Source organism: Peromyscus eremicus, chromosome X, assembly GCF_949786415.1.
Source record: "Peromyscus eremicus chromosome X, PerEre_H2_v1, whole genome shotgun sequence".
NCBI lineage: Eukaryota > Metazoa > Chordata > Mammalia > Rodentia > Cricetidae > Peromyscus > Peromyscus eremicus.
Window position 1 is genome coordinate 66,051,335 of NC_081439.1, and position 26,462 is coordinate 66,077,796.

A 26,462-nucleotide genomic window follows, 5' to 3' on the forward strand; every position below is an offset into this window, starting at 1 on the left:
TTTAGTTGGAATTGTCACAGGAAAAGACTAGTAAGCAATATTTGACAATGTATTAAGTACAGAAATATGTCACCATATACACTCATAAAAACACCTTTCTTCATCTAGGAAAGAAAATAGAAGTGTAAAGAAATGACAGCTAAAAGAATGAACAAACCGTGGCCCACAGGCCAAATCTAGACAAGTGCCATTTTCTTTTTTTATACATATTCTGCACTTAAAAGGGGATTTATATTTTAAATGGTTCAATCTCCGAAAGAATGATTCAAAACACATTAAATGGAATAAAATTCAAATGTCAAAGTATATTAATTCCTAATAGAAAACAACCTTGCTCACTGTGTACAAATTATGGGTGTTTGGGGGCTACAGTAGGAGAGTTGAGTAGTTGTGATATAGACTTTACAGCCCTCTGAAATATTTCCTTGGTTTGATTATGTAGTTCAGCAGTAGAGTGCTTGCTTAGATTGTGTGTGGTACTGGGTTTGATCCCCAGCACAATGGGAAAAATATTTATTACGATTTATTTTCAAAACTAAAATATCTAGTACCTGGTACCTTTCAGAGAAAGACTATTGATTCCTGGTCAGATAGTAATTAGAGTGTCAGATCTTTCTAGACATCTAAAAACTCTCTAGAGGAATATAGTTCTAGATACCTGGACAAATAATCAAAATGATCTAGAACAATAACATCCTTTGTTTTTACATATTCTAATTATTTACTCAATAATAGTGAGTTACCGTTTCCTCTTTCACAAAGGAACATATCTGCTCCCTGTTTAAACAGTGCTATAGATTCTGAATGAGCATACTATTAAGGCTTAATTCTCAGCACATAAGGCATGTTAAAATTACAGCGTGGTTCATATCTCCTTTTCTGCCACATTTCATCACTTTTTCTTGCATACCCATCGAATTTTTCACCTTTCTGCAGACAGAAGCTAAAAGTGTCACATTCAGGAATTATTTAGTGTTCATTTCATTTAGTTCTCGTGTCTACCCTCTTCTTCCATTTTTAAAACTGTGTTTTTAATTTTTTATTTAATTTTATTTCATTTTACTTTCTTCCTCAAATTATCTCCATTATCAAAGGCACGGAACGGAGAACGGAGGGAGGCTGCAAAACAAATATAGGTTTTATTGGTGGAGAGGCAACATCTCTGTGGTCAGCCTAATTTGTTTTAGGTCCTCCAGGATAGATTCAGGGTAGAATGTACACACACACACACAGACACACACACAGACACACAGACACACAGACACACACACACACACACACACACACACACACACACACACACATTTTTAAATGGCAAGCAACATCGACTGGACGTTCAGCGAGTGCTTATTCTGCTTTTCCCTCCTTCCCATTTGGGAAACCTAGAAAACAAAATCTTCCCACGGAAACTCCTCGGGGACGTCCCAAGCCCCGAGCTTGCGCACTCGGACTGCACCGGCGGCGCAGCCCTCGCTGCGAGTCCGCGGGGTCTCCGAGCACAAACCCAGCGCGGGCTCCACGGTCGGCGCCGCGCGCGCGTGCGCGCCTTCCCCCTTTGGCCCCCTACCCTGCAGCAAGGGTTGCGTGACGTAATGCAACCTCAGCATGTAGGAGCGCTATAAAGCAGGACGAGGCGGCGCGCCTCCCAGACGCAGAGTAGCCTGTGATTGGCTCGGGCTGCGGAACCTCGGAAACCCGAAAGCTCGGACCTTCCAGGTCCCCAGCTGCCGCCCCCCGCGGCACTTGAGAGCGCGGCCTCAGTCTGCCTGGCGGCGGGGAAGGCGGTGGCGGCGGCGGCCCCGCGGCGGCGGCGGCGGCGGCGGCGGCGGTGACAGGTAAGGGGACTCCTGAGGAGAAACTCGCGAGCGTCGGCTCTGCCACGCTCAGCGTGGCTCCGTGCAGGGGAGAGGCTCCCACCCAGCGTCTCGGGGAGGGCGAAGGGAACAATGGAAGTGGCGTCTAGTCCCCGAGCTTTCCCTTAGCCGCCAGAGGAGTCCCGGCTTGCCGCCGCCGCCGCCGCCGCCAATCTGGGGCGGGAGAACCCTCGGGGAAGTGAGGGTCTCCTCCTCGGCCAGCCCCCTCCTCTCCTAGGCCGGAGCCCCCCCCCCCCCCCGGGGGGGGGCAGCTCGAGCCGTCGTTTGGGCCGTCGGTGGTTTAGGGTGACAGGAAAATGGCGGAAAACAAAACGGTGGAGAGTGCGGCGTCCCCTTGGCATTTTTCTCTTAGCGACCCCCCCCCCCCCCCACACACACACACACCACCTCCAGGATCCGCTCGCCCGCGCCCCGCCGCGCGGCGTTTGCTCGCTCGCTGGCTCGCTGGCGGCAGCGGCTGACAGGAGCCTTCGGGCACACGCCCGAGGGCGAGCGGGCTCGGCCAGTGAAGTGGCCCGGGGCCGGGCGTGGGAGGGGGCAGGGAGCCAGAGCCGTCAGAGCCGGGCTTTGGGGGGGGGGATGGGGGGTTGTGTGTGTGGGGGGGTGCCGTGTGTGCGGCAGCCGTCGCCTCGCCTCCGACACCACCATTTTGCTTGGCGGCGGGGCTCCCACGTACGGCGGGGCCGCGGGAGCGAGGGGCGGCGCGGGGTGGGGGCAGCGCCCGTGACCGCTGCGCCGCGGGAGAGCGGGGAGGGCGACGCGGGGGGGGGGGGGGGGACGGGGGACGACTCCTCCTCGCCCGGGGCTCGCCTCTCCGCTGCCAAGGCTCTCTTGTTCTTGGTCGCTGGAACATCAGTCTCGGGGCGACATCGCAGAGGGCACGTGTGTGCGTTCTGCTGGAAATGATTGAAACTTGGCACGGTCGTGGGAAAGGGAGACTTCTGCGGGAAGAGTGCTGCGTCCAAAGCTGCAATATTGCTACTTGCCAGGGCTCCTTTGTCTATCTCTGCAAATACTACTTTCCCATTCTCTGGCTCAGCCGCCCTTACCGTTTCTCTTCTATCCCTCGCCCTGTTGACATCATGGAGAAGCTTGCCCCTGAACGAGTTGTTTAGAAGAGGCAGATGAGAGCAGAATTTGATTTTTGTGTTTTCTGCTTCCCGTGCATTGATAGAAGGATGTTTACTTGAAGCATAGTTGCTTGGTTTATCTCGGTTCGATAAGCATGTGGGGTACACTCTTGAGAAGACCGAGTAGCTTGGCTACGTATTGGTTATTAAATACCATACTGCTGTTCCCTTACATTATTTATTATTGATCTTATTGAAACTTCCTATATGTGAAAAAGTATTGCACTTTATTTCTTTGCTGTTTATACAGTGTGGTACTTTCCATAATATTCGCCCTGTATGTTGTAATTTTCACACTTCATTGAGTGCTGGAGCAGATTTTTCTGTATGGATTTGGCAAAAATACACCTTGCCCTTGGTTGTTCCTTACTTTCCAAATTAAAGTATTATAAAAATCCGATTTAAAGAAGATTTTTGCTTAAGCAGTAGAATTCTAAATGTGGAATTTGGGGGGGGTGTCTGGTGATGTCCCTCTGGCTGCTTTTTATACAAGCACAGATTTGAGCACGTGAGCTTTCGCAACCTCACCCTACAAGTTGAAGAGTAGAGAAAAAAAATTCTTAAGTTGTGTAAGAGATTTGGTTAAAAATGTCTTGAAGTATCTAATTTGTATTTTCATAGTAGGTAAAGAACATTTTCCCAAAGAAAATGCATTGTTTTGAAGGAGAAAAATAAACAGAAATTTTGCAAAATTCACCTTACAATCTGTAAGGAAATCTACAGTTTCTTCAACCCACTTGTATAAAGGTGATTAACAAATTGCTTACTCTTTTCTTTAGTAATTACAAAAATTTAAACCATAGAATGAAATTTGTAATTGTCGTATTAGTTATCTGATAAAGAAAGCAAATGATAATTGAAGTCCACAAAGTATATTTTTAAGTGTCAAAAAAAATTTTATGGCATTTTTATTTAAAGGTATGGATAGACAGGTAATTTATGGGGAACTCTATTGGCCTTTTGTCCTTATCTTGGATACAACAAGACAAAACATACTAATTTGAAAGAAAGGCAAAATATAGCTAGGAAGTCCTCCCAAATATCTAATTTTGTTCCCACATACTTTACCTAATAATTTTGGTACATAGAAATAATTACCCACTGATATATAGAATATTTTTGTGTACAAAGCATACAATTCAAATGTTTAATAAGGAATTTGTCTTCAAGATTCTTCTGCCTGTTTGGTAGCTATAGGACTTTACAGCAGAGGAAAAAAAGCTTAGCCATACCAAGTACTTATTTTGTTTGTGTGGTATCGTTCTAAAATTTTCATTAATGACATAACCTTTGTGTGATATGGTTCAATTTAACAAGCACTTCTGAATGAAAATCAGATAAATACCTTTTAAAATTCACACAATTTTGGTTGTTTGGTTAGACTCTTTTGTTGCTGGGGCAATGCACATATGCAATTATAAGTATTACATGGAGTGAAAACATCTGGCTTTCTGTTCCATGTTGTCTGATTGTCTTAATATAGGAAATGAAACAGGTTGAGCTATTGCTTTAAAAACTTCCATAGAATAGCGTGATTTTATAAATCATTACTGGAAAATATAAGTTGAACAATTGCAAGCAAATGATATGCTTAAAGAAACAATGCTAAATGTTTGTATGTGATTGATCTTATCTTTACCATATTTAGGAAGCAGTCATGTTTCATGATTCCTCAAAACTGTGAGACAAGAGAATGTAGTAGAGTGAGGCCAGAAGTCCTTACTGGTTCAAAGAACTCCGGGGAAACTTGTGATAGAACATTTTGCATTATAAGTAGAGCCCCAGGAGCCAGAGGTGAATACAATATCCACAGAGCTCCGCTGCAGGGCTGATCTGGGTCTGGAAGAAATGGATGAGAGCTACTGGATGCCATTCACTAATACTAGACATCTGAGTCCTCTAGTAATGTATAAACATCCCAACTATTAATCTGTCATCATCTTATTTTTATTTATTACGTATATTTTAACTGGACCTCAGTCTTGCAGTTTTGTTCCTTTGCTTGTTTTTATCACGTTCCAATGGCTCATCAACATAACTGTGGCTCATTTTCCGTTATCTTGGCTTTACTTCCACCTGCCTCTTTTATGTATGGTTCTCACATAAAGCATCTAAGCAGTTTTGGATTTTTCTTTTCTTTTGTAATGAGCTTTGCATACCTGGTTGTAAGGCATATTTTCTATTGTATTTTTCTCAAAACACCTGACTTGGAGATAAATGTATCTAAACTATTTTTCAAACCATTTATTTTACAGATATTTGTGAATGAAATTTGTTAAGTATGGATTCAGGTGGTGGAAGTCTTGGATTGCACACTTCAGACGCTAGAATGGCCCATACCATGATTATGCAGGATTTTGGTAAAGCATTTTCTTTGTTGTACTTTATGATTGTAAAGTATGAATGTATTAAAAATAAACAAGGAAGTAGAATTACACTGAAATATTCCTTTACTAGGAAAATCAAACTGTACAGCTTATTTTCTTAAAGGCATATGTAAACAGTATATTTAAGATCATATAATTTGTTAGAAGTTTGAAATAAAGAAACTTGAGATATAAAGATAATATTTTACTAAAAATGAAAAACTCACTATGCATGAGTGCTGAATTGCATCATGTTGTGGGATAGTATATATTAGTTTTCAGATGTAGAAAATGTTAAATCAGCTTTCTAAAATACATTTTAAGTTGTATTGTTCATAAAGCTAGAAAGGGAAGTGCTTCTATCAAAACAAAGGATTAAGATGATTATAAAGAGATAAAGGTAAGTCATGTATTTGGTAATTATGTTCAGATATCATTTCCTCAAGGCTGTTACTAATAAAATACACTTCTTTTTAAAAAGATTCATACGTGTGTGTGCTGCATGTGTGTAGGTGCCCACAGACTCCAAAAGCAAGCATTGAATCTCCTGGCGCCAGAGTTATGGGTGGTTCTGAGCTGTCTGACATGGATACTTGGAACTGAACTCAGGTCCTCTAACAGGGCAGAAAGCACTCTTTCTCTTTTTTTAAAAATTTTTTTATTTTTATTTTGCAATACAATTCAGTTCTACATATCAGCCACGGATTCCCTTGTTCTCCCCCCTCCCGCCCCCCTCACCTTCCCCCCAGCCCACCCCCCCATTCAGAAAGCACTCTTAACCTCTGAGAAATTTCTACAGTCCACTACCTTTTCCCTAATAAATATTCCTTAATTCTATGTCCCACTTTTTCAATAGCTTTAAAATCATTTTTATGAATATATTAAGACTGCATTGATTGTCTAGAAAGGAACTAAATTTTGGGAAGATTGGTCTGAATTTTAGAGGAGATAGTGGTATCCAAATTAAAAGAGGCAGGAATGGGATCTTAAGAATTGAAGATGAGATAGGAATGAAAGTAGAAAACAGAAATAATAAATGGTTGTAAGAAGGACACAGGACCCATAGGGTCATGTGGAATTGATGAAGCTGAAATCAGTGATGGGGGCCTAGAACTAATGATACTTTGCTTGACTAAGAAAATACTACTACTATTCTCAATATGGCTTAATATGCCATTTTAAAGTTCACAGTAATAAGAATTAGAGGAACTGTATTCTAGTCTTGACAGTGGTGTTCTCTAGGTTATAAACTTGGCTGAATTACGGATCCACTTTTATAATGAGGAGGTCTGTAATTCTTTGACATTTGTCAGATAAATACAGCTGGGTACCTCAAGGTTGAATTTCGTAAGGATTGAGATGATAGTTAAAGTGATATATAAAGGACTCATGGATTTATTCTCCTGAAAGATGAGTGAGCTTTGTTGTTTATGCATAATTTCAAAATGATTTGGGGTGGGTGAAAATGTACAAGAATTGTGATAGTGAATTGATTGGTGTGAGGATTTTAAAAAGTTATTAAAGCACATGTTTGGTTATGTCTATTAGCGTGTTTTTTTTTTTTTACACAGGATTAAATAAGAGGAAAAACTCACCTTACATATAGGCATCAGCATCCAACATACTAGGGGCCTAGATGCAATAAAATAGGAAGAGTGGAGAATGCCGCCTACCACAGGCATAGTCTCCTGCTTCCTTTTCTCCATGAGGTTAGCTGCTTTCTCTACTACATGCTCCCTGCCATGACATTCAGCCTCTCCCACTTTGGTCCCATAGCAATGGAAACAGGCTGAAATCTCTGAAACTGTGAGCCAAAACGAATCTTTTAAATTTTCCTCTCGTGTTTAAATCACAGTAATGAAAGAAGTGACACAGGAAGAACTATAGAAGAAAGGAAATAAAGTTAAAGATAGATTTTTTTTTGTCCTTAAAAATCTTGGCTGGGGAGTTCATAAGCTTTAAAATGCTAAAACCACTTACGTTTCAGTTTAGGTTATAGTATAGACTAGAGGGGTACTTGAATTTCAATATACTAAACAAACTTTCATTTTAGATGTCAACTTTGTAACCTCCTCAGTATGTTGAGGTTTTCTTTTTTTTTTTTTTTTTTTTGTTTTGTTTTGTTTTTTTTTGTTTTTTGTTTTTTTTTTTTTGTTTTTTTTGAGACAGGGTTTCCCTGTGTAGCTTTGTGCCTTTCCTGGAACTCACTTGGTAGCCCAGGCTGGCCTCGAACTCACAGAGATCCGCCTGGCTCTGCCTCCCGAGTGCTGGGATTAAAGGCGTGCGCCACCACCGCCCGGCGAGGTTTTCTTATATGTGATATTTTATTTACTTTTAGATGCTGGGAAATAGGAGCTACATATTGAATTACTTTTATACAAATATTTTTTTTCTTTTTCATTGAGATAAAATTTATATGCTATACTGTCCACCCCTTTTAAAGTTGGTTTTTAAAGTAGTTATTTTTATTTGTATGTATATGTGTGTGTGCATGTATGCCACATGTATGTTGGTACCTGTGAAAGTCAGAAGAGGGCATGAGATCCCTTGGAGCTGGTGTTACAGGCAGTTATAAGCCACTGAAAGTGCTTGCTAGGACTGAACTCAGGCCCTAAGGAAGAACAGCAGGTGTTCTCAACTGCTGAGCCATCTCTTCAAACCCTATTTTAAAGTTTATAATTCCATATTTTAGTACAATTAGAGAATTATACAGTCATCACCAGTTTAATTTTCAGGCATTTGTTATCCTAAAATTTATCTCAAAAAATTTTAAATATAAAAATTAAATAAAAGCCCTCATAGTTATTAACAGTTGTTGCCTATCCTTTCTGTTTCCACCAGTTCTTAACAACCAATAATTCAATTTATGGATTTACCTATTCTGAAAAATTCCTATAAACACAATCATGTAATATATGACCTTTCATGCATGGCCTCTTTTTACTTTAACACATTTTTATGTGTTATTTATGTTACTGCACATACAAACACATAACTCCTCTTTTATTACCAATTGATATGTTATAGGTGGTCACATTATGGCTGAAAGAAAAGTTTTCATTTGGTATATCCTGTGTTGTTCAAGGAAGGAGTAAGAGGATGGGAAAGTTTGAGACCTACTTCCAATTTTAGTTGGCATTGTCATAGTTATCTATAGGCTTCTCTAAAGTGAACTAATGTAAATATTTTTATGTCAGAAAAAAAGTAGAGAGCTACTTTTTGTTATAAACTCATTTATGATTCAATAGCTTAGTGTTTTTGAAATAAGTTATTTTAAATTCCATTTTCATGATCACTTAAATTGAAATGGATAAATCAGTGCCAACTGAATTTTTATATTGTGGCAATATTGTTATTCTTAATTATAGTGAAATCAAGAATTGCTAATATGAGTATAATGTTTACTCATTTATGGATTTACGGTTTGTGATGGTTCTGTCCTAGAACATGTTAGGTTTCCAATTGTCCTTAGTAAATAGATTTTGAAATTTTTGAAGTTATTCAGCCATGTAAATTCTGAAAGGTTCTCATTTGAGACTATGGGATGAATATTGTATAAAAAATTGGAAGAACTAATTTAGAAGCTATTAGATCAATTTCTTTTGAAGGATGATTAAGATTTAAAATTTTACAATATTGTGTCATATAATATTTTTGCTGATGTTTGAGTACAGTGATTGTCCTTACAGTCAGTGGCATTGAGTTTAATAGTTGTTCAAGATTTTAGTGTTGCAAAGGTAAGTGTTGCTTTGAAACTTAAATAGCAAAATGGCCTTAGATACTAGTCCAAGACAGACTGTTAAGAAAGATTTTTTGCTATAACTCTAATGGGGTGCCAGATAACCTTTGAACAAATTCTCATAAAATGGAAAATATTTTGTCAGAATTTACTGTTTATTGTTACATATTTATCTCATTGGTTCACATTTGAAAGATGATTGTTTATCATTTGTAAATTTTTTAACTAGTAAGATAAATTCTCTATGTCATTAGGTGCTGCTTAATAAATTTTTTAAATAATATTTAAATGAGTTTCTATGTGATAGCTCTTTTAATTCTTCTCAAAATATTACTGTGGTAATGCCCTATTTTCTTAATTCTATAAGTCTCTCTTTTAAAACTTATCTAGGATAAGAAACAAACTTTTCCTCCTAGGAGAGTAGAAGAAGAAGAATATTACAACCCTGAGTCAAAGAATGAATACAGCCAACCTCTCTATAATATAGTTTTGGGGGGCTAGCTGGATGGTTTAGCGGGTAAAGTGCTCTCCATGAAAGCCTAACAACAACCTGACTTCAATTCCTGGTTAAAGGCGAGAACCAACTCCACAAAAAAATCTACCCAGATTTTGTATGCACAACAAGAATAAATACAATTTTTAAAGAAAAAACATTTTTTCTTCACATGTAAGATGGAGATAACACTCACACTTATTTTGAGGATTAAACGAGATTGTATGTATGTATATGCTTCATCTCACACACACATAGTATAAGATTGCTTGAGGCATTATTAGTGCATAATAAATACTACTTATGGCCGGGCAGTGATGGCGCACGCCTTTAATCCCAGCACTCGGGAGGCAGAGCCAGGCGGATCTCTGTGAGTTCGAGGCCAGCCTGGGCTACCACGTGAGTTCCAGGAAAGGCGCAAAGCTACACAGAGAAACCCTGTCTCGAAAAACCAAAAAAAAAAAAAAAAAAAAAAAAACAAAAAAAAAAAAACAAATACTACTTATGTGTATCTGAATTAATGACATTTAAAGACATTTCTCCCACTCTGAACATTCCTTAGTTGCAGGTAGCTCCTTGTGTAGGGTTGAGCCTTTGTGTCTACTTTGGTATGTCTGTTATGCTCTTTTGATGTAATTTAGGTTTTAGGTGAAAACTGAAGAATGTTGAGAAGGATTTAGAATAGTTGAAAGGGAGGATGGGTGTGTTGGCATGTGCCTGTAATTCCAGAACTCCCGAGGCAGAGTCAGGTCAATCACGAGTTCCAGGTCACCCTTGACTACATAGCCAGTTTGAGACCAGCTTGAACTGCGTGGGGCCCTGCTTCAAAAATCAGTACAATAATAATGATCCCAAGACCTCTGTTGAAAAATCAGCTTTCTTTTCATTCTTAGCTTTTTATTTAGCTGGTAGAAACTGGTTTCCAGCTTTAACTAATATCCTGATGAATTGATTATAAATAGTGAGCATTGTATATCTTTAGTAATGTCTCCCTTTACATTCTTTCAGATAGTACTTTAAAGGAAAGTGATCATTATGTTAAAAAAGGCTATCTACTGCATCATGCATTATAAGGAGACCCACAAACTCTTAATTTACTGTAGCACCTCAGCATGGCTAAACTGAAAATTGCTCATGAAGAGAGTTTACTCTCTTTCAGTATTTACAATGGAAGTGGGAGTTGGTGCTTACTATGCTTCTCAAGAGCAAAATTAAAGTTTTCTCCCTGTTGCAAACTTATTAATATTATCAGGCTAAATCTTAGTCTAGTATGAGTTAAGATTCTTTTCTCCTAAATCGGGTGTTAAAAGATTCTAAGGTTTTGGATAGCAATTCCTTTAAGTTAAAGAATTTCTTGGGAATTCTATGGTTATATGTTTTGTGATATAATGTAGTATTAACTCGTAACAGTATCCCTTTGTGTTTCTCATTTTGCTTTCATTTTTTCCAAGAAATATATAGTCATAGGAAGTAAGAAAAATTAGAGTAGTAAGGTCTTATATACCTTTTATTCATCCCCCCCCAATGCTGGTATCCCATTTATCAATAGTACAATACCAAACCCAGAAAATTAAAGTCTTAGGTAATTCCTGTTATCTAAAACCATATACCTTGTTCTTTTTTCTATCGTTTGGGCATACATTTGTTTGTGAATTTTAAATTTTTCATTTGTTCCTTTTGCAAATTTTACATGTGTATACCTTGCATTTTGACTACTTTTACCTCCTACTTCCTACCACCCACTCTTCCCCCCAACAAATTTATTTCTCATGTTCGTGTCTTCATTTCACTTTGAGACTCACAAAGATCATTCAGGGCCATTGTGCAGTGGGGTGTAGAGCTATCCTTTGGAGCCTGGTGGGCTCAGTAGAGGTTATACAAGTAAAGACAGTGATTTCCCTCTCAAATATAGCCAATAGTTCACAGGTCAAGGGTAGATCCCTGTAACCCCTTCTCCCTTCTTTGACTGTTGATAGGACTGGTCTTGTGGGGGGAAATGCAGGTAACTACTGTTACCTTCACCCTATCTTTAGTTCTTACAGACATCTTTACCTCTTCTTTAATGTCCTCTTAGCCTTTGAAGTGGTGATTTAAGGGAATTGTTTAAGGATGGATCCACATTTGTCATTTATTTTCTTGATTTTGAGTAGCAGGTCCAAGTAAGGATAAATTTCTGGAGATTTATTCTGGTTGTTGGTTATATCAGTACCTTATTCCTATTTATGACTAAGTATTGTTCTGTGGTAAGGATGTGCCAGGATTGATTTAACCACACATTTATCTGCTGATGGATTAATATTTGGATAGTGTTTATTTTTTTACTATTAGGAGTAATAACTGCTATGAACTACTATGGACATTTAAGTATAGTTTCTGTGTAAACATGTTTTACATTTTCTGGGGAGAAATGTCCTAGAGTACAATTGTTGCTTTATATAGAAAATGAATGTTTAGTTTTGTCAGAAACTGCCAAACTATTTTTCTGAAGGACTGTTAACATTTTACATTCCCCCAAATATATAAAACATACATTTTCTCTGTCTTCATCAGCTTTGTTTTTTATTTTAGTTATTTTAATTTCAGTGTTGTGATGTCTTATGACTTTTTGCTTTTAAATAACAGTAAATTACTTTTAAGATCTTAACTTAGATTTTTTTTTCTTCTTTACACTGGTATCTAACCCAGTTCCTAATCAGTGACGATTTTTTATTACAGTTAAATTACCAACAATGCTTCTTAAATTATATATATATATATATATCAAGACATATAATAATATTTAAATTATCTTGTAGTAGATATTTATTAAATATATTTTATTAATAAAATAACTTTACCCTTTTTTGAATAATTGTTTGTATTGTAGTGGCTGGAATGGCTGGTACTGCACATATCGATGGAGACCATATTGTTGTTTCAGTTCCTGAAGCTGTATTAGTTTCTGATGTTGTCACAGATGATGGGATAACTCTTGATCATGGCCTTGCAGCGGAAGTTGTCCATGGGCCTGATATTATTACAGAGACTGATGTAGTAACAGAAGGTGTGATTGTCCCTGAAGCTGTACTTGAAGCTGATGTTGCCATTGAAGAAGATTTAGAGGAAGATGATGGAGATCATATCTTGACTTCCGAACTAATTACAGAAACCGTTAGGGTACCAGAGCAGGTTTTTGTAGCTGATCTTGTTACTGGTCCTGATGGACATTTGGGACATGTGGTCCAAGATTGTGTTTCAGGTGTTGACTCTCCCACAATGGTATCAGAAGAAGTTCTTGTAACTAATTCAGATACAGAAACTGTAATTCAAGCAGCTGGTGGTGTTCCTGGTTCTACTGTTACAATAAAAACTGAAGATGATGATGATGATGATGATGTCAAGAGCACTTCTGAAGACTACTTAATGATATCTTGTAAGTGAAACATAAAGTCCATTACTTGGGGGATTAATTTCTATAATCTGGAAGGTATTCTGGGATCAAGGATATATTTCATAAAAGCAATAAAAGGAATCATTTGAAAATAATTTCAAAGCTGTAGTGTTGAGATGCTTTTTGAGTTTACCTATATTTTTAATATACTCTATCTGTATTTTTAATATACTCTGAAATAGCACACCAAAGTAAAAATGAAAAGGCCAACTGATGTCTTAGAATGGAAACATGTGTTTGAAAGGCTCAATAGAAACATTAACTCATACAAAATTTCAATGATAAATTTGTATTTCAAAATGAGTAAATTATGTTATTACTGCTTTTAAAAGACATAACAGGTGCTGGCATTGCCACCATGCCCAACCTGGAAATAATTTGCCAGTAAATACTTACATTTTCTTTAAGAGAATGAGGTGCACTACTAAAAGATTGTGGGAATGATATTACGTATTCATGCATGTATGTGGCTTTTTGGGGCAACTCCATATTTAAATACTAACTTGACGTGAAAAGCAATGACCATCATATAAGATGGTATAGGGAAATTTATTAGTGTCTCTATATTAAAATAAGTGCAGTATGCATCCAAAAATTACTCATTAAATTAAGCCAGTATTAAAGTGCTAGAAAGTTTAAACATATTTTATAGGTAATCATAATTTTATTGATGTACCGTAACGGGTAAACTCAAAAGCCTTGTGGCTTTAAAAAGGAGGCCATCAATTTGGGGAGGAGTGAAGTGGGCATAGGAGACAGAGATGAGGGAAATGATGTAATTATATTTTAATCAGTTTTTAAAAATGAGTATTACACTGTATATTGTGGTAAAATGGAATTTTAATCAAATTGTGCCAGTGATCTACAAAAGAATATTGAATACTTCGAGCCTTTTCAGTGCTAGCAAACAATGTACCTTACTTATGTTCTTGTCTTTAATGCTAATAGAATTTTGTAGGGATGTTATATTGCTCACTTAAAGGTGGGTTCAGAAACAATAATGTGCTGTATGCCTTAAAATAGCCAAAATTTTAAGCTTGAATCTTTTAAGTATTTAATTTGGATCTATGTTAAGAACAGTCACTGAAAGACAAGTGGCGCATTCCTATAATCTCAGTACTGGAGAGTCAAGGTAGGAAGTTTGCAAGATCCAGGCCTACATGGAAGGCCTACATAGTTTTCAAGCTTGGGCTACATAGAAGCAGTTCTATATCCTAAAAATAGGAAGACAAAATATGTGAGAATTTATTTCTTAAAGTCATTTTGTTTCCTAGTAGAACTTTGTCAGTGTATTTTCTGTAACTAAGAATATAGAATAAATATTAGTAAAGCTGATGCCTAACCTCTTCAAAGTTCATACCAGTTTTAAAAATAACTATCATTTATGGGCTAAAACTACAGAACAAATTCAGTTGCTTTATACATTTCAAAATTGTTCATTCTGAGATGCTTAATCTAGGCAGGAATCAATGGGTACATTAAATATTAAGAGTATGAAGCTTTTTTAAGTAGAAGTGAAATCAGAAATAATGCTAACAGAAAAAGTGGTGAGGGTATATTAAATTAGTGTGTTCTATGGTCACTTAATCCATTTATGTGTAATAATGACATATTTCCAAACAAGAGTATTTTCTTATTTTTAACAATTTTCAAATATTCCAGCTTCCAAAATTTGTATTTTTGGCTTTTAAAAAGTTTTCTATAAATCCCATTTTCAAATCCATGAATGAGCAAGAGCTTTTTTCTTAAAAGTTAACTTATTGTTTTAATATTTCTATGATCTAATCATTTTATTTGCTAAGAAAAACTATTAAACAGATAACATGTAGCTCATCATCTTAATTCATGACATTGTAACCCCAGAATTGCTAAAAATACAGTAAATATGATTAGGAGCTATAGTGGAACAGAAATATTTAGATCATTCTTATGTCATTTGAGTGCTAACTTTCATTAGCAATAGTATATTCAAATTTTTAAATAGAATGAACTTATTTATATTTAAACAAGAAGATAAAATAGCTTTTCAGTGTTAAATTTGTGAAGTGCATTCCTTGTTTTCCATTTCATATGAACAAAACAACGTTTTTGATGACATCAAACTTGACACTGAACTCCGGAAAATATAGATTTTGATTCATTTAGATCTGCCTAAATTTTTAAGAAGTACCAAGGTACTTCTTAAAATGCTCTTTAATGCATTTTATTCTCTTTTCCATAGTTCTAAAATTATTAGATATATTCAAGGGCTTCAGTATTTTATGTTTCATATGTGGTATTCTGAAGTCTGTAAGGGCACAATTTTGGTTTAGATTATTCTTTAGTTTTTATAGGAACAGGATTGAAACTAATATGGTAGAGACATAATATTTAGAGAATATATTGCTTGAATATGACTTATAGCTGCTTTAAGATTATTAATAGAATTTATATTTCATAGTTCATGTAGAGTATTCATGTGACATGTTGTGTCTTCCTCAGAAACTGTAGAACAGAATAAAATTGTACATATATATTGAAAATCTTTAGTAGTAGTCTCAACTGTGGTTGCTTTGCCTTTCTGTATGTTTTTTTTTCATATACTCTGAAGCATCAGGTTTTTAATAAGGAAAAAGTATCATGCAGTTATGTATTATCTTTATTTCTGATTTTAAAACAAAGCATATACTTAGACACACAAAATTTGTGTTTTGAAATTATCTTTAATACCTCAACCCATATTTGAGCTTTTAGATAATATTTTCATGATGATTTATGAAAAGTCCTTTTTATTAAAATCATTTGGATATGTTCTATTTCATTGTTTAAAATAATTAATTTGATAAATTAATTAGTTTTAGAAACAACTGCTTTTTAATTTAGGATTTGTTCATGTGAACTTATAACTCATCTGTTTTTTGTTACATATTTTGGTGATAGGATTTTACTTAAAATGCAGTCTATGCTTTATTTCATAATTATATGTGAAGCAAATACCTAAGTAGATACTACCCCACTTTTCTCATCTAAAGCCTAATGATTCATTGAATATAAGAACATTAGAACATTATATATGAAAAGGTAATGGCACAGTATTTGAAGTCACCACTTATATTTATGTTAAACTTGTATTCTCTATAGATTTTTTTTGTTTGTTTGTTTGTTTTTTGTTTTTTTTTTCGAGGCAGGGTTTCTCTGTGTAGCTTTGCGCCTCTCCTGGAACTCACTTGGTAGCCCAGGCTGGCCTCGAACTCACAGAGATCCACCTGGCTCTGCCTCCCGAGTGCTGGGATTAAAGGCATGCGCCACCACCGCCCGGCTTCCTCTATAGTTTTAAGAATATCAATATCACAGGAGCATTATATATGAACTGCAGTGAATAGATATTTATAAACTGCCAAAATCATAAGTCATATTCAAGAAATATGGCCTACCTAAACACATGCTTGCTATTTTAAATTTCAATACTTCTTATACAGAAGCATGTTTTGGGTAATACAATGTAATTTTAAATATTTTTTATGTAATTTGATCCTTTGATATAGCTATCTTGAGTATTGGTTTCATGAAACAGCATTTTTAGTGACTGCAAAATAGGTCACTAAGGGAATATAGTGGGTAGGTGGTTAAAATATTTTATTTTGCCATTATGCTTAATTCTTATTAAATGCCAGAGGTACTTTTTGACTGAAATTGTTTCCTTTATATTTTGCAGTGGATGATGTGGGAGAGAAGTTAGAGCATATGGGGAACACACCATTAAAAATCGGTAGTGATGGCTCACAAGAAGATGTTAAAGAAGATGGATTTGGTTCAGAAGTGATAAAAGTGTATATATTTAAAGCAGAGGCTGAAGATGATGTTGAAATAGGTACAAAGATATTTTAATTCCATGATATGAGAGACATTAGAATTCTTATCTTTCATGGGGATTATTCCAAAATTCTCAAAAGACAAAAATGTTCATAGGCTTTTTAGTATATTTCTAAAGCTGTATATGAATATCTACATATGAAGTGGGAATGGAGACTATGTCATTTTTAGATTCTTTTCAATATGAAACTATTATGGCAGAAAATTTTAAAACAAGAGAAAATAATTGGGATTAGAATAAGGATTATGATGAGTGTTTAATAGCATTGATGACAGAGGCAGGTATTTTGAGATTCCTTCAATGGCTTGTCTGATCTCCTTCTGCTTTGTTTCCTATGACGGCCGTAATGATCATGACTACCTAATAGGAGTTTTATGAAAACAAAATGGGTAAATATATATAAAATTTTTGTAGTGCTTGGCATATAAGTGTGACACAAATGTTTACACCTGAAATGAGAGATGAATGTTTATGGTATAATTTACATGAATATATTAATGTATTTTGAAGTTTATTAGAATTTTTATACACCCTTTATATCCTCCTCATTATTACAGGGATTTATTCCATGATATGTTTCTAGTTTACATGTGTTTTAATTTTTAAGGTGGGACAGAAATTGTCACAGAGAGTGAATATACCAGTGGACATTCTGTAGCTGGCGTGCTTGACCAGAGCCGAATGCAACGAGAGAAAATGGTTTACATGGCAGTTAAAGATTCTTCCCAAGAAGAGGATGATATCAGTAAGATAAAAGGGCACTGCAAAGAAGCAATGATAAAACTTTAAAAGCAATTGATAACAATAGATGTACTAAATAAGAACAAAGTTTAAAAAATAAGCCATTTCTGGCTGGGCAGTGGTGGCGCACGCCTTTGATCCCAGCACTCGGGAGGCAGAGGCAGGTGGATCTCTGTGAGTTTAAGGTCAGCCTGGTCTACAGAGTGAGATCCAGGACAGGCTCCAAAGCTACACAGAGAAACTCTGTCTCAAAAAACCAAACAAACAAACAAAAGCCATTTATTGCAAATATTTAAAAGAAAGAGTCCTTTTAGACATTCCTGAACCAATACATTACTCAGAAAAGGATACATGAACTCTACATTTCAAATGCTGTGTTACAAAGAGATGAAGAGTTTATTGTTTTTGATGTAATGAAGTTCACAAATATATAGAAATTGAATCATATACATTATGTCTATATAATTACATCTGTTTAATTGGGTCTGGAGAGGTGGTTCAGTAGTTAAAATAGTCACTATTCTTCCAAAGGACCCAGGTTCATTTTCAGTTCCTAAGTCTGGCAGATTATAACCACCTGTAACTCCAGTTCCAGGGGATCCAACACCCTTTTCTGGCTTATATGAGTCCATGCACACATGTACTGCACATAAGCTCACATTGGAATATACACACATAAATTTAAAATAAATCTTTATTTAATTTCATTTATCTTTAATAATTCATCTCTGAGGTAGAAAATATTCCTGTTTTATAAGACAAATAAAGGCTCAGAGAAAATAAGTTGCCTAAGATTTGTACAGTACTAGAATTTGAATCGTTGTCTAACTCTACTGCCAGTGTTTTCTCCATATGGCAGTAATCACTTTTGGCCTATCTGGATTTAGCAGTGGAAGGGCTAACTGGTTGATCTCCTGTCACTGAGAGGTTAGGTGGGTAAGTATTTACACAAGCCATTCTGCCAGGATCTTATTAATTTATTATGCTGTTCATGGGTAATTGTTATTAGGGTTTCTTGGGAGTGAGGACCACAGGATAAAATCCCTATTCAGATTTGCTTTCTTTGTCATGTCTCACACTTTTTGTTGTTTATTTTTCATTAAGACATTTTATTCTTTTCCTACATGGTCTTCATCTCATTATGCAGTCTTTCGCTAAGGCTACAGCTTTCTCATTTCCATGCTGACAAAACACTATTTTGTTTTATCACAGAAGGGCAAGAGCCTCCTTTTCACAGAAATACCATGATAGTGCTATGTTCTATTTATACTGCACTCTAATAACTACTCCTCAAATCTTTCTCTAGCAAACAGAGAGAGATGTCTGCCCCCCATATCACAGCTGAAACTATCAAAACATTCAGGGGAGAGTATTTGAATAGGGACAGAAAACATTAATTGAAATAATGTTTGTTTCATCTCTAAATCTTACTATTTTTAACTTACTGGGGAAGAGGCATGGTAGGAGATGGGAAACTGAGGCATAGGTTTAGCTAATGCCAGAATTCAGAAGGAATGTGGAAAACTTAGTCCAGTATCTTGTGGTTTTTAAAGAGGAGAAACTAGAGGATACCTTTCACCTCACTGTATTTACACATTTCTTCTATAGTAAATAGAAGATCCAAGTTTTTGAATCGTAGTAAAAGCATAAATTAAATTCAATAACACATTTATGACATTAAATAGAAATAGTTTTTCACAGCATGTAAATTGTCTCTTTAGGTTTAAATTTTTTAACCCCAATATTATCTTTAAATGTCTTTTTTTCTCTCTGTAGTGTTCTTAAAAGTCCTGCTTCTTGAAGAGGGTCTACTAATTCTTGAGCAACAGCATTTCATATTTATATTTGTACATATATATGTATTTACATATATATATAGTTTTAATCATTTTTAAAAGTTTATTCAATAACTAGTATATTGATCATTATTCATTACACATATGGTACTATCAAAATAGTGCAGGAAAGCATAAATTACTCTGTATCATATTTTTATGGAAAATATTTTCTGAGTTCCAAAAAATCTCTTAGGAACATTTATGGAATAACACTCCTTTTATAAATTTCCAGTATCTTCTGGGTTGTAATACCCTCTTCAAGCACACATGTTTGTAAATGTAAAAGTCATTTTTAGAGCCAGGCATGATGGTGCATGGCTGTAATCCCAAGACACAGAAGGCTGAAGCAGTAGGAATGCTGTGGATAGGAATGCAAGTTTTAGACCAGCCTTGGCTGCAAAGCAAGACCTTATGTCGGAATGAAAAATAAAGAAGCCATTTCATAGCACTTGTTTCTAATAGCAGGAAGATAATAATTTGGGGGAAACAATTGTCTTCTAGAAGTATTAGCTCTCAAAAATACCTAATATAAACTTAATTTAAATTTGTGCATTTTGAAATTAACGAAGTGAAATCTTGAAAACCTAAAGAATTTTTTGCCCATTTATTAAATACTTGAGATTGTAAACAAGCAATTATTTCCAAAATTTAGGTTATGTTGAAATATCAAATGAACTGTACATGGAAATAATCGTAGGGGAAGAGGAAGGAACACTCCTTAAGATTCAGCTTGAGATCTCTGATGTTAATAAAACAGGTTTCCTTGTTGTCTATCCTGCATCATACGGTAGGACACTAGTATTTTTATCTAAGTACATAAAGTAGGTATTTACTGTGCCTTTGAGTAATTAAATATTCTGTGCTATAATGTCACTGTGTGTTGGCTAATAGAATAAAATATTCTGCTGTGAATTAATTCATTTCCAGTTATTTTACATGATTTTTCTATCACATATCTTATGCTACTAAAGCTTGCTTAATGCATTTTTGTTAGGATCTGTTCTAAATCCTACCTATATAAGTGAGCACCATAAGATATTTAATTTTCCTAAAATAGTATCTTCTTAAGATTAATCCTTCCCTTTTACAAAAATGTATTTCAGTTGTTGACACACAAATAATAAAACTGAAGTCTGGGACAAAAACAAATTCTCTAGAGTATATGTTCACTTATCAAGTTTTTTTCTTACCCCATTCTGCCTTTTGTTAATCTCATTTTTTTCTGTAATGTATGCATTAAAAGCTCCTGATAGACAATGCATTAATTTATCCAAAGTTGTTTTTCTCAAAGTTTCATTAATTCATCATTCATTCAATACAGTCATGTATCTATTGAACATCTTCATTGCTAAGGGTACTCTGCAGAAATAGCTACTCAGTTTCCACTTAAAATTAAAACTGTTCTAGATGTTATCAGTTCTAATGAGTAGTCCTTATTTTCAATGGAGAATATTATCTAACATGTAAGTTTCAATAAAAAATGTATTTCATTGAGAAATTGGGGCAAAAGTAAAATTTTATAAGTTAAAATGTGATCTGGTAGTAGTTTCTCTAGGCAGTGTATCAGTTTATAACTAGTCCTTTCTTATAGATGAAAGAAGAGTTTCCCGAAGGTATGAAGATTGTCAAGCAACAGGTGAGAGAGCATTGTAAAGGAGATATAAATTGTTTTGTTTTATATACAACTCGATAAGTAAAAAAGTTAGCTTATGTCTGTAGACTTATTTGTTGGACTTCACCTATTATAGAAGTTATAGAAGAGTTTGCCTCTTTTTAACAACCAACATTTATAAATACAATGTGTATTAATTTGTGAATGAAAAGCATTTTGGATATCCCTGATGGTACAAGTATTAGACAATTTACCACATGGGTCATAAAAGGTTGCTATAGAAAAAATTATACAAATTACTTGAAGAGAAAAAGAACAATTGTTCTTATCAACCGTTTGTTAATGTCATTCTTGGAGTGAGACCCCCTTCCTAATTTCTATGGCAAACATCTAATATGAATATATCATAAATTCATATCCCAGCTTAATAACTTTTCTAGTTTAACACCCTCTATTTAGTGTTATTCCTTGGTGGATCAGTTTCTTTTTCTTAAGGAGACTTTTTCTTATGACAAAGTATATAATTGTTCTGTTTCTTCTACTGAGTAACATTTGACTCTAAATTTTAATGTAAGTTTAATAGAAATATATATTTATTGTGTGTGTGTCAGCATATATACTAGTCTGACAGTTTTGTAGATTTAAATTTTTAATGTATGTCTTAGTTATAGTTCTATTGCTGTGAAGAGCTGTGATCAAGGCAACTTTTATTAAAGAAAACATTTAATTGGTGGCTTGCTTACAATTTCAGCAGATTAGTCCGTTATCATCATGTCAGGAAGCACGCTAGCAGGCAAACAGGCAGGCGGCCTTGAGGAAGAGAACTTACATCCTGATCCACAGGCGGGCAGGCCAGCAGAGAGAGAAACTGTGTTTAGGGTGGGGTTTTGAAACCTCAAAGCCCACCCCCACCTTCTTCTACAAGGCCACACTGCCTCCAACAAAGCCACAGCTCTTAATCCTTCCCAAACAGTTCCACTAACTGGGACCCAAATATTCAAACATAAGAGCCTATAGGGGCTATGCTTATTCAAAGTATCACAATGTATTTGTATAATATGATAGATTTGCGAGAACTGGTTTTATTAAAGACTTTATTTTGTATGCATTGGTCACATTGAAATTGTAGCAAATTACCTGCCATGTCTATTTTAATACCTGAAGTCAGTCTAAATAATAACTTTCATATCATAAAACATACATGTATCATCTATTTTACATATAATTACCACGACTATATTGGTTCACTTAGTTATGTATGTTCTTTGCTGAATCCCTTTAATTTTATCAGATTCTATTCATAAGTTAGTCTGATAACATAATTTTGTATAGTTTCTTAAAATAAAGTTTCTTATGTTACATTAATCTTACCAGTTTATTCCTTTAGGATGGTTATGTTGAAATAACTTAACTTTGTGTGCTAACTTACTCAGTGTGCTTGCATGTGCACAAGAGGATATGGATTAAACTAAGGAGAATGAGAAAACGTGTATACTTTCTGAAATTTAATACCATGACTTAACACCATATCACATCAATTAATTTGTCTAACGAAACCCTGAAACTATAAATATATACGTTGAACAGTTTACCTTTTTGTTTTCAGGAAACACTTTTGACTCAGCATTAGAAAACAGAAGCACTACAGCAGCACAGTACCTTCAAATTTGTGATAGCATTAACACAAATAAAGTACTTAAACAAAAAATCAAGAAGAGGAGAAGGGGAGAAACAAGGCAGTGGCAAACAGGTAAGATACTTCTGTTTTGTGAATAGTACATTTGAGACGTACAGTTTTATGTAATACAAGGAGGAAAACCAATGTTTGCAAGATAGTTATTCCCCCATATAGCCCTGTATATTCTATAGATAACTACATATATATTAAGATTTACTTTAATTTGGGGTGTGTGTGTGTGTGTGTGTGTGTGTGTGTGTGTGTATACGTACACCACATGTGTGCAGGTGTTTGTGGAGGCCAGAAGAGAGTGTTGTATCCATTGGAACTGAAGTTACAGGCAGTTGCATGCAGCCTGACATAGGTGCTGAGAAACAAAGATCCTCTACAAGAGCAGCAAGTGTACTCAACTGCTAAACTGTTTCTCCAGCTCTGATATTAAATTTTAGCACCTTGATTGATGCTTTTAAAATGCTTTTCCTCCTTATTCAAAAGATATTTTAAAGACAAATTTCATATGATTTAATTATAAAGGTTTTTTAGTCCCCTTTTAATATATTTCATGCCGTAGATGAGTAATTTACAATATAGAGAAACTCATTACTCAGTAGGCAATATTACAAAAAAATTTTATAGTAGGTATTTCTATCTTATAAGGCTTTTATTGAACTAGTATTTTCACATAGTGAATTTCAGCTAGTTTCAGAAACCTGTTTTACAAAATAGTTTAAAGCAGTGTGATCAAATGTCACAATTTCCTTTTTTTCCCCATGCAGCTGTCATAATAGGGCCTGATGGACAACCCTTGACAGTATACCCTTGCCATATTTGCACAAAAAAGTTTAAATCCAGGGGATTCTTAAAAAGACACATGAAGAATCATCCTGATCATTTGATGAGAAAGAAATATCAATGTACAGATTGTGACTTTACAACTAACAAGAAAGTGAGTTTCCATAACCACTTAGAAAGCCATAAGCTCATAAACAAAGTTGATAAAACCCATGAATTTACAGAATACACTCGAAGATACAGAGAAGCTAGTCCACTGAGTTCAAATAAACTCATCTTAAGAGACAAGGAGCCGAAGATGCACAAGTGCAAGTACTGTGATTATGAAACTGCCGAACAAGGACTGTTAAACAGACATTTGCTGGCTGTTCACAGCAAGAATTTCCCTCATGTTTGTGTTGAGTGTGGAAAGGGTTTTCGTCATCCTTCTGAACTTAAGAAACATATGAGAACCCATACCGGTGAGAAGCCATATCAGTGTCAGTATTGTGTCTTCAGGTGTGCAGATCAGTCAAATCTGAAAACTCACATTAAGTCTAAGCATGGTAGCAACTTGCCATATAAATGTGAGCATTGTCCTCAAGCATTTGGTGATGAAAGAGAGCTTCAACGCCATCTGGATTTGTTTCAAGGACATAAAACACACCAATGTCCTCATTGTGATCATAAGAGCACCAACTCAAGTGACCTTAAGCGGCACATCATATCTGTCCATACCAAGGACTTTCCTCACAAATGTGAAGTCTGTGATAAAGGTTTCCATCGTCCTTCAGAGCTTAAAAAACATAGTGATATTCATAAGGGTAGGAAGATTCATCAGTGTAGGCATTGTGACTTTAAAACATCAGATCCATTTATTCTTAGTGGTCATATCCTTTCAGTTCACACTAAGGATCAATCATTGAAGTGTAAACGGTGCAAGAGAGGGTTCAGACAGCAGAATGAGCTGAAAAAGCACATGAAGACGCATACTGGAAGGAAGATTTACCAATGTGAATATTGTGAATACAGCACCACAGATGCATCTGGCTTTAAACGACATGTGATTTCAATACATACAAAAGACTATCCACACAGGTGTGAATTCTGCAAGAAAGGATTCCGAAGACCATCAGAAAAAAATCAGCATATAATGAGGCACCACAAGGAGACTCTTATATAGTAAGATCAGTATAAGGAAAAAAGTTATTTACAAAATAAGATTAAAATATGCTATTTGGGAGGAGAATCTTACTGTTTTATCTGGTTTCAAAGCTTGATATTAAGTCATACCTTTACATTCTTTGTATTAAAGATCTTAAAATATTTGGATTAGAAGGGTAATCTCATAGCCCTTTGAAAATTACGTAAAGAATTTAAGAAGCACCATAGGATGGTTGCAGAGGGACTTAATTGTGTATTAACAGTATTATATGCATAACTAAACTACAGAGGGGAAAGTTAAGACACCTTATTTGAGTGGTAACACTAGAGTAAGTGTTTCTGAAAGGAGAATACATAATTGATTTAGAAATGCTTTGCTGTAGCAAGCAGCCTCACTTTTATGCAATTTTAGAAATGGGGTGGGCAAAGAAAATGCAGTCATCCATCAGTCACTTAGTCATTGAGCCTTTTATATTGTACCTGGACATTGGATTCCAGAAATGGCAAAAGTTTTGTGTATTCGTTATAAGGAATCTCACTGAGAAACCAAGTTATATTCATTCAGTACTAGTAAAAAAAAAAAAGAACTTCAGAGTTGCTGATATTTTATCACAGGATAGGATGTTTAAAACAGCATTCTGTACTGAAATCTGAAGTGAAATATAAGAAATAAAGTTCCAGTTTTGATGTTCAAGTAGATTCAGTATGGCATATATGATAAAAATGTATTTGAGTCAAATGTGGCTTTCTAAAATGGATGCAACTATAATGTTACAAAGTCAGCACTATGTTTCTTATAATTAAATATTAAATTGAGAGAACAGTTTTCTTAAATATTAAAATATTTAGAATTTTTAGGACAGTTTTAGTAAGTATGACTGTTCAAGTCTTACTTGCTCTAATGTTTAAAGGTGCAATTTTATGCCATTATTGAAAAGTTTGATTTTTAAAATCGATATACCATATTCTTAACATGAATTTTCAATGAGGCGGTATTTATGCAGTAGTTGACAGAACAATATGCTGCCAATAGAGTTTGGAGGTGGATATTCAGTTTACAGTGTATAAATTTAAAATATGCATCCCTTTAACAACGCTTTGTGTTAGCATGCTGCAAATCAAAATGGCGCTTAATATTAAAAGCTGGTGTAGGGAATTTTAATGAAAATCCTGTTCATAAATGTAATGCATATGATGTGTACTTTTAAGTTTTAGTTGGCTTAATTTAGTTTATATTCAGCTGTTCAGCATAATTAAAATGAAATTTTTCTTCATGCTATATTGTGGCTTTGTGTTTTAAGTAATATTCACCTTTCTGTTTTTGCACCAGATAAGAATCAGTTACTTGAAAATAAATTTTTTATCTTTCTTAACTTCAGAATACTAAATTTGGAAAATCTACTAAACTTGTGTGTTATGTGGCTGTAAATGATGTACACGCTGTAAAATAAGATTGTTACTGTTATGTGGACTTATTATTTCTAAATGTTACTCATTGAAATGAGCATACAATAAAAAGCATTTATTGCACTTCAAAGTTTTATAAAATTTATTTTATAAGTTGTGTTATAATGTGCATTCCTGATTAAGGACTTCTCACTTAAACTTTCTCTTAGGCAGTTTGATCTTTTAAAAATACCTTGTTCAATTTTGTGCATTAGTTAACATGAGCTGGGATTTAAACAGTTAACAATGATTATGGCATGTTTATTCCTTAAAACTGGGTATTTTTTGATAAAACCATGATGGAAGACTTTAAGTAAAAGTGCTCAT

General features: G+C 35.2%; 1 protein-coding gene across 2 annotated transcripts; it reads left to right on the top strand.

Moving 5' to 3' along the window:
• The first annotated feature begins 3,481 nt into the window (after nucleotides 1–3,481).
• Nucleotides 3,482–26,226, top strand: Znf711 (zinc finger protein 711). 2 transcript variants are annotated; one of them, XM_059250523.1, is made up of 9 exons: nucleotides 3,482–3,751; nucleotides 5,260–5,364; nucleotides 12,469–13,014; nucleotides 16,727–16,882; nucleotides 17,493–17,630; nucleotides 20,117–20,251; nucleotides 21,056–21,100; nucleotides 22,683–22,826; nucleotides 23,531–26,226. In XM_059250523.1, exons 2-9 carry the CDS (start codon nucleotides 5,286–5,288, stop codon nucleotides 24,706–24,708), a joined length of 2,421 nt encoding a protein of 806 aa, XP_059106506.1. In that variant the 5' UTR covers nucleotides 3,482–3,751; nucleotides 5,260–5,285; the 3' UTR covers nucleotides 24,709–26,226. The 2 variants fall into 2 exon arrangements, with proteins under 2 accessions (XP_059106506.1, XP_059106507.1); XM_059250524.1 differs by lacking the exon at nucleotides 20,117–20,251 and having other exon boundaries at nucleotides 3,487–3,751.
• Nucleotides 26,227–26,462: the final 236 nt, after the last annotated feature.